Genomic DNA, 14,915 nt, shown 5'->3' with positions numbered 1-14,915 from the left:
AGATTTTTCACCAAACTATTTCTTAAATGGGAACCAATATTTCATGACTTCTGCATAATTAAATAATTAAGATGTAAACAAAGTCATTCAAAGTGTAAAATGCTCCTGGTGGTGATAGGAACCAGACGTCTGAAGTTCTAAAAGTTCCCTCCCTCTAGTTATGAATACCCTCCCTAATGTCCAAAACATTGTTTTAGGATAGTTTTGAGAAGGTTTTGGCCTTAAACATAATTTTTTTAAATCCATTCATGGCTGAGGGGAACACAAAGGCCGCTGTGAGGCCAAATAGTTCCCAAAGAATTGTTTTTTTTTTTTTTTCAGATTTATCAATTTTTTTTCCATTATCAACATTCCATATAGAACACAGAAGACACCTGTAGGTTTACAGGTGGTTTTGGATAGTGAATAAAATGGCTATATATGTGTTCCCCAGTTGTGACTGCTGGTTCCAGTTCTGACTGCTGGTTCCAGTTCTACACCGTTTCAAATCAAACCAGTCTGAATGACCTATAATTTTCACTGATTAAATTATACAGAAATTCCCCATCAGTGTCCCTTTACCCCAAAAATGCACTTACATTGATGGCCATGAGGTGGCGATAGCGCAGCGAGCTCATGTTCTTCAACATGTGCCCCTCGTCAAACACGGCGTATTCCAGTTTGAGTTTACGGAACAGGCTGCGGTCATTGGAATTCCCGATGGCCAAATTGTACCTGGGAACACAGAACAAAACAGGGCTCATTAGCATAAAACCAGCAGATCTATGGTTCTTCCTTGTCCAGTGCTAATGAACTTACATCAACAAATTCTGGGTGAGCTGATCCAGCATTAGCTGTCTTATTCAATCAAGAGGTCTTAAGGAGCAGCCTGTGCGGCACATCCATGTTTCATTACCATGAATAATGAATGCTGCAGGGTCACTTTACCAGGACCCTTTCAGATTCAGCTTAACGCTTAGTATCGTTAGCACAAGCATATTTCCCTGAGCAAATTCACACGGCTTGCGGCGGCGATTGTAGAGATACATATTTGCCCTGGCCCTACTCAAGTTCACATACAGGTGTTATACGAAGGGTCCAGCTCTTTATTCAAGGTATCGATGCTGCCAGAAGGTGTGCCATGTAGGAATTGTGCGCGTGGTGGTGCATCACAGTGAAACACTGGCTTCCTGACCTAGCCAGAAATGCTAAGCACTCATTTTGCACATTGTATTGACATTTCAAGGCTTTTCTATTGCAACTTGGTTTAAAATGTAATGCTCTAACTTTAAACACTTTAAATGTTTTATTTAAAGGTGCCACAGAAAGGAAAACTGTATTTACATTGGCATAGTTGAATGAGGTGAGTTCAGTACATGGAACTGACATCCCGTGAACCTCAAACACTGTTGTCTCCTCCTTCAAATGCAAACTAAACTGTTACATAATAGTCTTGACTCCAAAATTTACATATACCAGCCCACAGGGACATGGGAATTGCTGAGGGAGCTACAGCACCCCCTGATTTCAGGACTGCCACTGTTAAAAATAACTGCAATAATAAAACATTCTGAACTTTATAATAATTTGAGCGTAGTAGACCCATGTGTGCTTGAGCGGAGTGGAGTTTGTAATTTTACCTTTTCAGAACCTGCAGTAGCCGCTTCGTTTAAGTGAACGCTGTTACTTAATTAGACTGAAAAATAGTTAAATGTGTCATAGAATGCATTTATTCAGTATTTAAAATTGTTCTCCGTTATCTACATAGAAGGTATATGACTTTGGTCCGGGTGAAACATGCCCATATGTGGTTTTACACGCTCATTTACAGCCATAATTTGTACCTAGAATGAAACAAGCTGTTTTCTCTTTTTCAGTGGGTTCAATGAGCTGAAACTGCCTGCTTTGGGGGCGTCACTCAAACACACGCCGGTTGAGGTTCCATGATCGAAAGCCTATGCAGAGAGCCTAATATTGTAAATAATCATCAATCTTTATAATGACATTTATCAATTGTTATATCTCCCGCTCTGTATACGTCTCAGTGTTAAATATCACCATGTGACTGTGGGTGTGACACAATCAATTACAGCTCCACATCTCAACAATCTGAGTCGTCACCGTTCAGTACATTTGCGTAAAGACCATCCAGAACAAGAGAGCAAAGAGAGGATGTGTGTCAGTGATTTGATGCATCAGTTATATTTATAAACAATCTCAGGCCTCATTGTAGCACTAAATGACATTATATTCGATGAAAATTAGCTAAATAAATAAATAAATAAATGCAAATCACTTTGTGTGGCATCATCAATCATGTCACAGATACACTGTTTAAAATATCAGCACCCCCAGCTTAAAAACACCCATGTTCTAGCCTAGTGTCCCAGGTTAATCTGATAACAGTAAAAAATATTTAATTTGATTAAACAAGAATGGCCACTAGAGGGCGTGCTAAAAGAGGCTACATAGACGCACACTATGTTGATGTGGTATTCTGCCTATAGGCCATACATGCTTATCTGACTCACGTTGAGACAATGATGTTGTAGTCCACCAGCCCATTCAGTATATCATAGCGGACACATCTTCGTTCCTCGATAGAACCTACAGAGACACACATGGGTTAGAACAGACGCAAACAGACTTGCAGTGTACGGAGATCACAAATTTACATTCGACACATCACTGAACGTCAGCCTTACCGTAATAAACCAGCACTTTCAAGCTAGGACACCAAAGTTTTAGCTCCCGAACCCAATTATCTGCCAACAGAAACACAGTCAGATATCTATATACAGTCATACAAATACAATTAAATATTTCTGGTCAAATTCCATGTTGTACTGATTTTCTAAGACATCCTCTACAGGAAAGAAACATTTGCATATTTTAATCCAAAATTACTGTTTATTTGCTGAATTTAAAATTTATTGGGAAAAAAAAAAACATCTCCATAAATATTTTTTTAAACTCAGCAAATAAATAGAAATTATGCACTACAAATGCCATACTTAAGTGTGTACTCTGTAGAGGATGTGTCCAATTATTATTTTTTTAATCTTGTTTTTAAATAGCATTTGTTGGCCCTCAATTGCTATGTAAACAACACATTCAAAAGATATTACAGTGATGGTATCATGGACTCAGAGGGTAAGATATTTTAATTATAATTTTCAAATGAAAAAAGCATTTTATTAACCACAATCAGCACTGACCTAACTTAATCCTAGAACCTACTCTAACTCTTGATTAAGACAAATATCTCATTTCTGCCATGTATTTTATAGAGAAAGACCTTTAAAAATTGGGACACTTATATGCAGAGAGCATGCACCTTCAGTCAGCTATCTAGGTCTCTAATTTGTATACAGTGGGGCAAAAAAGTAGTTAGTCAGCCACTGATTGTGCAAGTTCTCCTACTTAGAAAGATGAGAGAGGTCTGTAATTTTCATCATAGGTACACTTCAACTATGAGAGACAAAATGAGAAAAAAAAAAATCCAGGAAATCACTTTGTAGGATTTTTAAAGAATTTATTTGTAAATTATGGTGGAAAATAAGTATTTGGTCAATAACAAAAGTTCAACTCAATACTTTGTAACATAACCTTTGTTGGCAATGACAGAGGTCAAACGTTTCCTGTAAGTCTTCACCAGGTTTGCACACACTGTAGCTGGTATTTTGGCCCATTCCTCCATGCAGATCTCCTCTAGAGCAGTGATGTTTTGTGGCTGTCGCTGGGCAACACGGACTTTCAGCTCCCTCCACAAATTTTCTATGGGGTTGAGGTCTGGAGACTGGCTAGGCCACTCCAGGACCTTGAAATGCTTTTTACAGAGCCACTCCTTCGTTGCCCGAGCGGTGTGTTTGGGATCATTGTCATGCTGGAAGACCCAGCCACGTTCCATCTTCAATGCTCTCACTGATGGAAAGAGGTTTTGGCTTAAAATCTCACGATACATGGCCCCATTCATTCTTCCCTTAACACGGATCAGTCGTCCTGTCCCCTTTGCAGAAAAACAGCCCCAAAGCATGATGTTTCCACCCCCATGCTTCACAGTAGGTATGGTGTTCTTGGGATGCAACTCAGCATTCTTCTTCCTCCAAACACGACGAGTTGAGTTTTTACCAAAAAGTTCTATTTTGGTTTCATCTGACCACATGATATTCTCCCAATCCTCTTCTGGATCATCCATATGCTCTCTGGCAAACTTCAGACGGGCCTGGACATGTACTGGCTTAAGCAGGGGGACACGCCTGGCACTGCAGGATTTGAGTCCCTCTCGACGTAGTGTGTTACTGATGGTAGCCTTTGTTACTTTGGTCCCAGCTCTCAGCAGGTCATTTATCAGGTCCCTCCGTGTAGTTCTGGGATTTTTGCTCACCGTTCTCATGATCATTTTGACCCCACAGGATGAGATCTTGCGTGGGGCCCCAGATCGAGGGAGATTATCAATGGTCTTGTATGTCTTCCATTTTCTTACAATTGCTCCCACAGTTGATTTATTCACACCAACCTGCTTGCCTATTGTAGATTCACTCTTCCCAGCCTGGTGCAGGTCTACAGTTTTCTTCCTGGTGTCCTTCGACAGCTCTTTGGTCTTGGCCATGGTTGAGTTTGAATTTGACTGTTTGAGGCTGTGGACAGGTGTCTTTTATACAGATAACGAGGTCAAACAGGTGCCATTAATACAGGTAACAAGTGGAGGACAGAAGAGCTTCTTAAAGAAGAAGTTACAGGTCTGTGAGAGCCAGAAATCTTGCTTGTTTGTGGGTGACCAAATACTTATTTTCCACCATAATTTACAAATAAATTCTTTAAAAATCCTACAAAGTGATTTCCTGGATTTTTTTTTTTCTCATTTTGTCTCTCATAGTTGAAGTGTACCTATGATGAAAATTACAGACCTCTCTCATCTTTCTAAGCAGGAGAACTTGCACAATCAGTGGCTGACTAAATACTTTTTTGTTCTTCTTACCCAGAGTTGAAGATGGGACAGTGATGAGATGTGGCCCGTGGTTCCCCTTCTGATACAGGTGAGCCAGAAACGAAATGGCCTGAATGGTCTTCCCCAAGCCCTGCAAACAAAACAGCCTCCAGGTTTATCAGGGAAGAATAAGAGATAGATAAAGATAAATGCATGTCTTCATAGCTCTATGTCCGTGTTGACTCTTTTGTGTTATTTAGAGTATCTTTGTACAGCATATTTACCAGTATTTTAACATACAGAATGCCACATCAAGAGTACGTTTTTTTTGCCAGTAACTCACTGCTGAGCACAGTTACTGAGCTATACTGTGCTGGTGTTACCCTTCAAAACTAGTTCTATTCTGTAAGAAGCGGAATCACACTCATATAACATTTTCAATGACATTCAAGGCTGTCGTATTCCAAGTGCAATACCTACAGATTCCATTACTGCAGTGTATGTGCTTTTTTGTCTGACAAGGCCATACCACAGAAGCAAATCATATCATAATTTAGGAATTATCTTACAACATCTTATCTCAAGTTAGGAAATCTTAAACTACTCGACTAAGACCGATAATCAATTGTCATGTCTGTTATCAAGCAATCGATTATATGCACAGCTGAGACATAAACATGCAACTGAAATTACACAAACAAAACTTTATGTAAGTTATTAACGCTTGTAATATTGCTGTTCTTGTCCTAACGTCATCTTACTTTCTTTGACTTTGCTAAAACCTGTAACAAACAACACTTCTGTTTCATAATAGAGTATTTTAGTCATAATCTCAAAACACTGTGGTCAAAATAAGATGGACAGAACTTGAGAGTGAGCTTGCTGTCACAAATAACATATAAGCTTAAGTGTTCTATTACTTTTTATACAACAGTTCTGCAAAATAAAGAAAAACAAGTAAAAAAGGAAGCCCCTAACACAATGTCAAATGTGCTTAATTACTGACAATTCCTTCTGTCAAAAAGTTGCACCCTTTTGCAAATGCTACGAATAGCATAATAAAATGGCTTTTATATTGGACGTCTCTAAACATTTGACTTTCTCTCCTAATTTTCTTATGAAACAAATGTCCAAAATGACAGTTTGGACAAATCTTCATTTCTTCACTCCCAAAAGACAGATAACAAACTACAACCAAATATATTTTAAAATTGCCCTTAAATTTTGCTGAACATTATGTTTCAGAAAGGCAGGTCACTAATGCTTTAGTCATTACAAAATGCATAGCATATTTCACACATATTTAGCTAAAAGAAGGCAAAGAGTGGCTTCATTTAAGCCAACTAAATACCTCAGTTAATGGAAGACTCTCTTTACTACATGTGATTCTGCCGTGCTTTAGTTAAATACACAAGGGAATAAAAACTTAAAAACACATCCATTTTTTTGAGTGTATGGTAGGATTAAAATATCCATTATGGAGTGCTAAGAGATTACATCCAAAGTTGGGTAGCATCGAGCACTGTGCCATTACGCTAGTTAACACTAGAGATCTTGGTCTCTATGGTGAATGGTGAAAATGCAAGTTTACAACAGAACTTAGGACACCACTGGGGTTCTTCTAAAGTTAGGACAGTATTTCGGAAATTTTGGCTAGTTAAGATTCTTCTGTAATACTTCTGTAATTTTTATTTCACTGTAAAGCACCTCCTAAATGAAAAAAATACAATTACTATTATTATAATTATTAATTCCAAACAGCTGGATTGTGGGATCTAACCATCTCATCTGCGAGGATGCCACTCAGCTGGTTCTGGTGAAGCAGGACAAGCCAGTTAAGCCCGATCAGCTGATACGGTTTCAACTGGAACCTGGACACAAAACAGAAACCTGGGTTTATCATCAGGTCAGGGCAAAGACAAGAGCAATCAAATCTCAGTGTACAACTTATAATTCTTTAGGAGATATTTCTGAGGATATTAGATATAAGATAATCCACTTGCAAAAAGAAGGAGAAAGCCAAAGGAAAGTACATAAGAAAACATGAGTTTCAAAAACTGATTAAAAAGCTACAAAGAAAATGGGCCTCCTAACAACCACCTGCAAGACCTGGTAGACACCAAAATTGCCCCCATCAGATAAACAGCACTTAAAGCTTTCATCTTTGAGAGAGAGGAGAAAATCAAGCTGCTGCAGATCTGAAAAAATGTGAAAAGAATGTGTAGCCATCAGAAGCCCTCACTGAGAAAAGGAAAAATTGCACTATAACACTGAACCCGGAATACTGAAATCTGGATGAGTTTAAATGTCTTGGGATTTCCTTGATTGTGAGAAGCAGAAAATGCTAAACCAACTAAGACTGAACTTTGGAGATGTGGAAAAATATTCCTGAAGATGGAAATTGTAAGAAAGACAAACAGTCTGAACATGGTTTGTTCATTTTCTATGTGAAAATAAATTAACACATCCTCTACAGATCACACTTTTATATGGCTTATGCACTTAACATATATAAAAAAAAAACATAAAAAATATAATATATAACTTTTGCATAGGCCACATAATGTGTTTTATTTTTGTATATATTTTCCCCAAAATGTTCAATTCAGTAAATAAACAGTAATAGTGCATCAAATTGTGCATTAGTGTGTTCTCTGTGGGCACAGTAAATACTGAAAAATCAGATTTTATGTTTAGCTGTTGAGGCTTCTGTGTAATTTTCTGTAATATGTTCTGTAATTTTCTCCTGATGCTGGAAAATGAATAACTTGCACTTTGTTTTGACTGAAAATAACATAAACAATGGGTCTCAGACTTTTGCACAGTGTTTATGATTTTGTATTAATTTTTTTGTTTTTCTGTCTTATTTTTGCTTTATTTAAATTGTTTCTGGTCTCATTTGTTAGCAAACACTGTCACATTTTCCCTTGGGGTGATTTTGTGCAATGTCCCCGATATGCATACACATATACGAATAAAAAAAATGAAAACCGACTAAGAGAAGTCAAACCTACGTGTTGTTGAGGATCTGTGGTTGGGTCATGCAGCCCTGACCATTCTGCACCACTTGGGTCATCCTTCTGGAAATTTCCTCACACTTTCCCATCAGGCCTTGCACCACGTCCCGCTCCCTCAGGACCTCACGACACCCGACGAGAAGCTCAGTGGAGAGGCCGTTCCCTCTGTGCAGAATGTCGTCCTGAGGAAGAGACACAGCTGTTTTACAGCATACAGAGTTTCTCTTATTAACCCCATCAAACCACACGACGATCCATTCAGACTGTTTGTCTTCGTCTCCATTAACTGATTAAAATCTTCTCCCAGAGTATTTGGTAAGCGGTCATGTCCACATTGGTCAGTAAAATCTATCACTGTTTAAAAGAAGCCCCATGCTGCCTTTATGGAAATGACTACTACCGATTGTTTTATCAGAGCAACAATAAAAGGATGCTGAAGTGTGAAGTACAGTTGTATGCAAACGTCTGAACACCCATAGTCAAATTACATGGTTTGTTCATTTTCAGTGAAAATAAATTTACAAATCCTCTACAGATCACACTTATATATGGTTTATGCACTTAACATACAGAAAAAAAAACCAAAACATAAAAAAATATATATATAATATATACATAGTCTTATTTTTGCATATATTTTCCCCAAAGTGTTCAATTCAGTAAATAAAAAGTAATAGTGCATCAAAATGTGCAGTATTGTGTTCTCTGTAAATCAACAAAAGGTGTAATGTTGACCAGGGGCGCACAAGCTTTTGCATTTGACTGTATGCATTAAACTGATCTGCATTACGTTGCATTTTGTGTACTGTGATTAGAACACAGTAATATGTATAATGTACAATGTATACAGCAAATGAACATACTTCTGATTCTAATTCTGAAATGTTTCCCGCAAAATTCCATTTAAAGTGAAAATTCAGGCAAAAATGCTAACATGGCTAACAATGAATGGAAGCTAGCAGAGCATGAAGCCCAGCGGTTAGTCAAGCTCATGCTAAAGGCTGAGCTTCACGCAAGGCTAGTTCATTGTTCCAGTTGATGGCCCGATGGAAGAGATGGATAAGGAAGTAAAGGAAAGGAAAAAAAGAGAGTGAGGGGATGTGTGGATGTGTGTGTGCATATATACTCTGCAAACATACTAGAGTCAATACATAGTTGTATGCAGACGTTTGAATACTTCCGGTCAAATTACGTGTTTTGTTGATGCTTAAGTGTAAATAAGTTAACACAGAGAACACACTTAAATATAGCATTTTTCCAAAACTTAATTTGAAATTAATTTGCTGTGCAGTTTATTTGCTGTGTTTAACACATTGGAAAACAATTAAAAATATATATGCACACAAAAATAACTATGCACAGGCTGCAATTTATGTTTTATTTTTCCCCCAATATGTTGAATTCTGCAATAAACAGTAATTTTGTATTAAAATGTGCAGAAGTGTGTTCTCTGTAGAAGATATGTTAACTCTTTTACACTTCAGCATAATATGTAATCTGACCAGGGGTGCATACAACTTTATGTTGGTACATACTGTAATTTGTAACTTTACAAAAAAAAGATAAAAGCATTCTTAATAAGGCATGATAAAACATGTAAATTAAAAAGAAATTAAATAAAAAAAAAATAGAATAGAAATAGAAGAGAATATAAGAGAGAGGTAGAAGCCTCTCACCAGATCATTCCATGTTTTATACGGTCTCAATTCTACAATTTTCTGAGCTTTCTTCAGAGAGCAGCCAGCGATTAGTGTTAGCTCGTCCACTGTGGCGCTCTGAAAGAAGTTCAGTATCTGACCCTTGATTTTGGGCAGCGTTTCGTCCACCTGGTCCGAATCAGAGTCTGAGTCAAAGTTTCTAGTCGTTTCCTCGAAGTCGCTGTCGTTGTCCTCTGAGCTTGTGGCTTGTTGTTTAATCAGCGCCGCTGGCCATCTCCTCTTTCGTGTCTCTTTGGTCCCGTTGAGAGGTCTGTGTGGTTCTGGCTGTGGTGCGGTTCTGACAGGAGGCTGGACCACTGGAACTGGCTGTGGTACAGAAGTGCTGGGATCAGGATTTGTTTTCTCATGTTTTGGAGCAGGAGGTGCGTCTGATTCATCACTGCTGGACTCCACAACTGCAGTAAGAATTAGTAGACAATGGTTGCAAATTTAACCTCATAAAGATTCATAAGGGAACAAATCATCATGATGAATGATTTAATTAGAAAAAATGCAATGCGTCACAACTGATTCTACACAATTACAACTCTTTAGGAAACGTTTTAATGCATCTTGAATGTTCAATACGATTGTAATTCTTTAAGAAAAATCATGAATTATTGCATCATGAATTATTGAATCATGAACTATGAATTATAATTATTCAGAAAACAATTTAATGCAGCGTGAATGATTCTACGATTATCATTCAGCGCTTCATAAATGACACAGTTCAATTACAATTCTTTAGGAAACCCCTGAATGCATCATGAAAAATTCAATTTGGTTATAATTATTTATGAAATGATTTAATGCATCACGAACAATTTGGTTCAATTATGATTCTCTAGGAAACAGTTCACCCTATCATGAATGATTAAATCACGATTCAATAGGAAATGACATCATGAATTGTTCTGTTTGATTAGGCTTCACTAGAAAACAATTCAAGGCGTCATGAATTATTCAATTCGATTACAATTCTTTAAGAAACAACTGGTTCAATTATGATTCGTCAGGAAAATATTCAAAACATCATGAACGATTACGATTCTTTAGAAACCCTTTTAATGCATAATGCATAATGCAAATTCAATGCATAATGAATTAATCGATTAAAATTCTTTGGAAAACAATCTGAATCATTATAAATGATTCTTTAGGAAACAATCCGTTGCACCAAGAATGAATCGATTAGGATTCTTTAGAAAATAATTCAATGCATCATTAATGAGTTGATTGGAATTTTCTACAAAACAATTCAATGCATCATGAATGATTTGGTTACGTTTCCTCAGGAAATGATTCATTGCTTTGAGAATGATTACGTTTAATTATGATTCTTCAGGAAATTATTCAGTTCATCATGGATGACTTGATTAGATTATGATTCTACAATAAGCAAGCCAGTGCACCAAGCATGATTCAATGCAATGCAAATCAAATTTCATCATGAGTTGATTTATGTAATTATGGTGGTACTGCTGAGAATCATTTCTAACAATATACTGAACACATAAATGTGACTGAAGGAACTACATAGTAGTGAAATATAGGCAATAAAAACAATATGCCAAGTTTTACCCCTGAGGAGCACAGCCAACACATTGTACTACTCCAGTGCAAACAAATCTGAGACAGTTAATCAAAGCTGGGTGATTTTGATTACCTGGCTCAGGTGTGGTGTGTGCTGGAACCAAACCAATTTAAACTGGCTGGGTTCAACATCTCTGCCCTGTTACACTGGTCTATATTTTATTAAAGTCCCTGCCAGGAAATGCTGAAACAGCAGAGCAGTCTCTGTGGGAGCAGCTGAGCTTACTAAGAGAGAGCACAGTAAACATGCATATCACTGCTGCTGCTGTTGTTGTTGCTATTCAAAAGCCTCCTATGACAGTACCTACCACTCACCTATCAGCTGCAGTGATATTTCACCAGCAATTCAGTGAAATTCAGTATTTCACAATTGTCTAAGTATGTCTCTCGCTAAACACAATGTTTCTCTGTTTATTATTTTAACTGGAACAATACAGACATGCATATGGGGATATTTATAAAGAGGAATTCCACCAGTATTTCAAAATCTCTGCATAATTAAATGGTTACAATGTAAACAAAGATATTTAGAGCGGTTTGACGTAAAATGTTCTGTTCTAGAGAGTCAGTGTTGTTCACAGTGGTGGTGACAGGAACCAGACATCCCCTCTAAAAGCTGCCTTACAGAACGTTAACACATAAAATGATTATAAATACAATGCCTTAGACATTGTTTAACTATAGTTCTGAGAAGGTTTTTGCCTAAAACATATTTTTAAAATTCATTTATGGTGGAGAAACACATGCAGAGCGTCATAAGCCATGACATGGCAACCCCTGGTTCCTATTACCATCACTGTAAAGAAGTTAAGTTTCTCACAACAAACCAATTCATATCAAACCACTCTGAATGACTCTGTTTACATCTCAATGATTGACTCATACAGAAAATTTGAAAAATCGGTAGAATTCTCCTTTAATGACTATTTTTATAAAATAGTCCAGACCAAAGGATTTCTCATTCAAGCTGAACATGTAATAATCAACAGCAGACACAAAGTCCTCACCGCGGTCAGAGAACATTCTCAGCGCCTCCAGGGCATCCTCTATGATCCAGCTATGCTCATGAAGAACATCCCTCAGCTCCTATGAGAACAGAAAATTCACAAACGAACTGTTCTACTAAAGAATGCCTGAGGATCTCAGTCTGAACTTAACAGTTTGTTCCACATTTCAGCCCCAGACTGTTTTTGGAACAAAGGCACAGAACAGAACAGAGGTTATTTACATAAATCAAAAACACAGTACCAAAAACAGCCTTTTTATTTCAAGGGGGATCAAAAGAAGTTGGAAAATGGTCATGTAAAAATTAATTACAACCTAAAACCACACAAATATTGTAAACAAGTAGACTTCAGGTAAAAAATATTTAAGACGTTTAACTAATCCCACTTCCCCGTTACCTGTCCTGAATATCATTGCACAGTTTGGTGATCACGTGTTTCAGTGCACCAGATTCCCTGACACAAATCATCACGTGTGTCAGTGCACATCTCTAAACCGCACACAGACTTCTAAAGTTGCATGTAATTCTGTAGTCAGTGGCATTCCCATATTAGAAACTCTGAGTCTAAGCTAGAAAAATGAATGCAGTTATCAAAATTACCACCGTGTGGTAAACAAAACAGTTCCAAACCTGATACGTTTTATTCTACATACATTTTCCACTGAATGTCACTGGATCCTCAAAATTATGCGGGTGTTATGGAGCCAAATATGAGCATTGCTACAGCCATGCTAAAGGTAAACTACCACTCCTGCGCATTTAAATGACTTCCACTAAAGTCTGTGATTGAACTTAAACACTGTTATAATAACACCAGGTACCCCGACTGCACACAGTTAGAAATAAAGTTGCTTTTCCATTCATCAAGGCACAACAATGTAAATGTTCCCGCAAAGGTACAACAGTAGTTTTAAAGTCCAATTATGAACCTTAAATACGTTTTTCCAGTTGAAAAATACATATTTGCACCTTTTCATAATGTTTCAAAACAGAACACTAAAATAAAAAGCCTGGAGACGAGACAGGGTGTGTGGAGTCAAAACAACTAAAGGTACTGAGATGTACCCCACTACTGCCAAAGCAACTTAACTACCACTCTGGACAAAGTTGCTGGTTTGTCTGAGGTGTTTTGTGAGACTGACAGTCTAATAATGCCAATTCAGTGCACAGCAACTGCATATAGCAATATTTACATTTCAGCTCCTAAATGACCTAATAATTCAGAGGATCCAGAGAAACAAAGGCCCAATCCCAATCTTCTTTATACCCCTACCCCTTGTTTTTGAGTGTCACCTTGACCCTTGGAACTGTTAGAAGCGGTAGTGGTTGAAATCTTTCCCTACGAAATGGGACAACCCTCAATTAATAAAGAACATTACTTCATTAACAGGCTACTAGCAGTGCTCTGTAGGTTATCCTGCCAGTCTGCAGTGATAGCAGAGGAGGATAAAGTTCAGCCTCAACCTCACTGCTGGGCTTTAGTTACATTTAGGGCATCACATGCATTCAAAAAGGGGTGATGTGACAATTACTTATTATCGCCCACCCCTAAATCTTTGGTGATATGAAGCTGAAGTCAGCTATTCTCCAGCTTCTTATTCAAATTTTCCCGTTACACCTTAAATGGTGCAGCAGTTCTGATGCCTGAGGCTGCTGCACCAATTAAGGTGGAACGGGAAATTTAGCTAGCAAGCTACCGTGAATTTAAGTATTAGCATACTACTACTGATTTTTATGCTTGTTATGAAAAAACTATATAATAATTAAACTAGAATAATACAATGGCTATCGTACGTTTTTAAAGGAGAAAATACTCACATTTGTGGGTTTCTTTGGTCAATTGTGTAGCCATTTTGCCAGTTTTTCTTTTTTCTCATAACACACTGTTTGGAGTCCCTAAAAAAACACCTTTTGGATGGCTATGAAGCCTTAACACTTCGCCCTACCGCTCTTTCTCAACAAAAATCAGGACACTCTACCCCTAGGTGTGAACACGCAAAATGCAGGGGTAGGGCTAAGTGGTAGGGCGAGGGATGAAATGGGATTGGGTCAATATGCACACAGGAAAAACATAACAGCTTTGGAACATCTTTGTTTACCACAGGGTGTGACAGCAGTGATTTTCATAAATCCCATTCATTCTATCATAAAGAAACCCAGCTGTCTACAGAATGACACATGGCTTCAGTGGTCTACGGCTGTGTTCCTCCAGCACCTGGTCAGAAGGACTCTGGTGTGATATCGACTCATTACATTTATAATGTCATTTTGCCTTTGGGTCAGGGTATCTCTGACACTGCTGTACCGACTCACCTCCTTCACCAGATGCGGGAACTTGCGCTGTAGCCGCCTCACCATGCTCTCCTGCTCTTTCCACGTGGGCTCAGGACCCTCATCCTCCGAATCATCCGTCTACATATAGGACACAACACAGACATGTGACCCAACTACACACACCAGCACAACTGCAACGATTGGTCGACAAATTCTTTCTGACATCATCAGTTAAGGTAAAAAGTTAATGCTACCTATCATTAGCTCTGTAATGCTCTGTCATTCTGACAGTGTGTAATACGCTACAGTAAGTGTAGGGGCTGATATGCCTTTTACTGTTTTCTTTCACCATAAAAAAAGAAACTGGAGAGGGTGTAATAGTTTGATTAGCCAAATAATCAGCTATGATGGCACTA

General features: G+C 37.9%; 1 protein-coding gene across 1 annotated transcript in view; it reads right to left on the bottom strand.

Moving 5' to 3' along the window:
• Positions 1-14,915, bottom strand: part of smarcad1b (SWI/SNF-related, matrix-associated actin-dependent regulator of chromatin, subfamily a, containing DEAD/H box 1 b) — a 35,319-nt gene that overhangs the window by 13,168 nt on the left and 7,236 nt on the right. The window contains exons 7-15 of the mRNA XM_036595493.1: positions 14,539-14,637; positions 12,227-12,305; positions 9,603-10,039; positions 7,924-8,108; positions 6,690-6,780; positions 4,961-5,060; positions 2,685-2,744; positions 2,511-2,586; positions 579-714 (exon numbers count right to left, since the gene is read on the bottom strand). Coding sequence (XP_036451386.1) covers positions 579-714; positions 2,511-2,586; positions 2,685-2,744; positions 4,961-5,060; positions 6,690-6,780; positions 7,924-8,108; positions 9,603-10,039; positions 12,227-12,305; positions 14,539-14,637 — 1,263 coding nt within the window. The remainder of the gene's footprint in view (positions 1-578; positions 715-2,510; positions 2,587-2,684; positions 2,745-4,960; positions 5,061-6,689; positions 6,781-7,923; positions 8,109-9,602; positions 10,040-12,226; positions 12,306-14,538; positions 14,638-14,915) is intronic.

Source organism: Colossoma macropomum, unplaced genomic scaffold (assembly GCF_904425465.1).
Source record: "Colossoma macropomum unplaced genomic scaffold, Colossoma_macropomum, whole genome shotgun sequence".
NCBI lineage: Eukaryota > Metazoa > Chordata > Actinopteri > Characiformes > Serrasalmidae > Colossoma > Colossoma macropomum.
The sequence above is the reverse complement of the archived record's forward strand: the minus strand, read 5'-3'. Positions and strand labels throughout refer to the sequence as shown.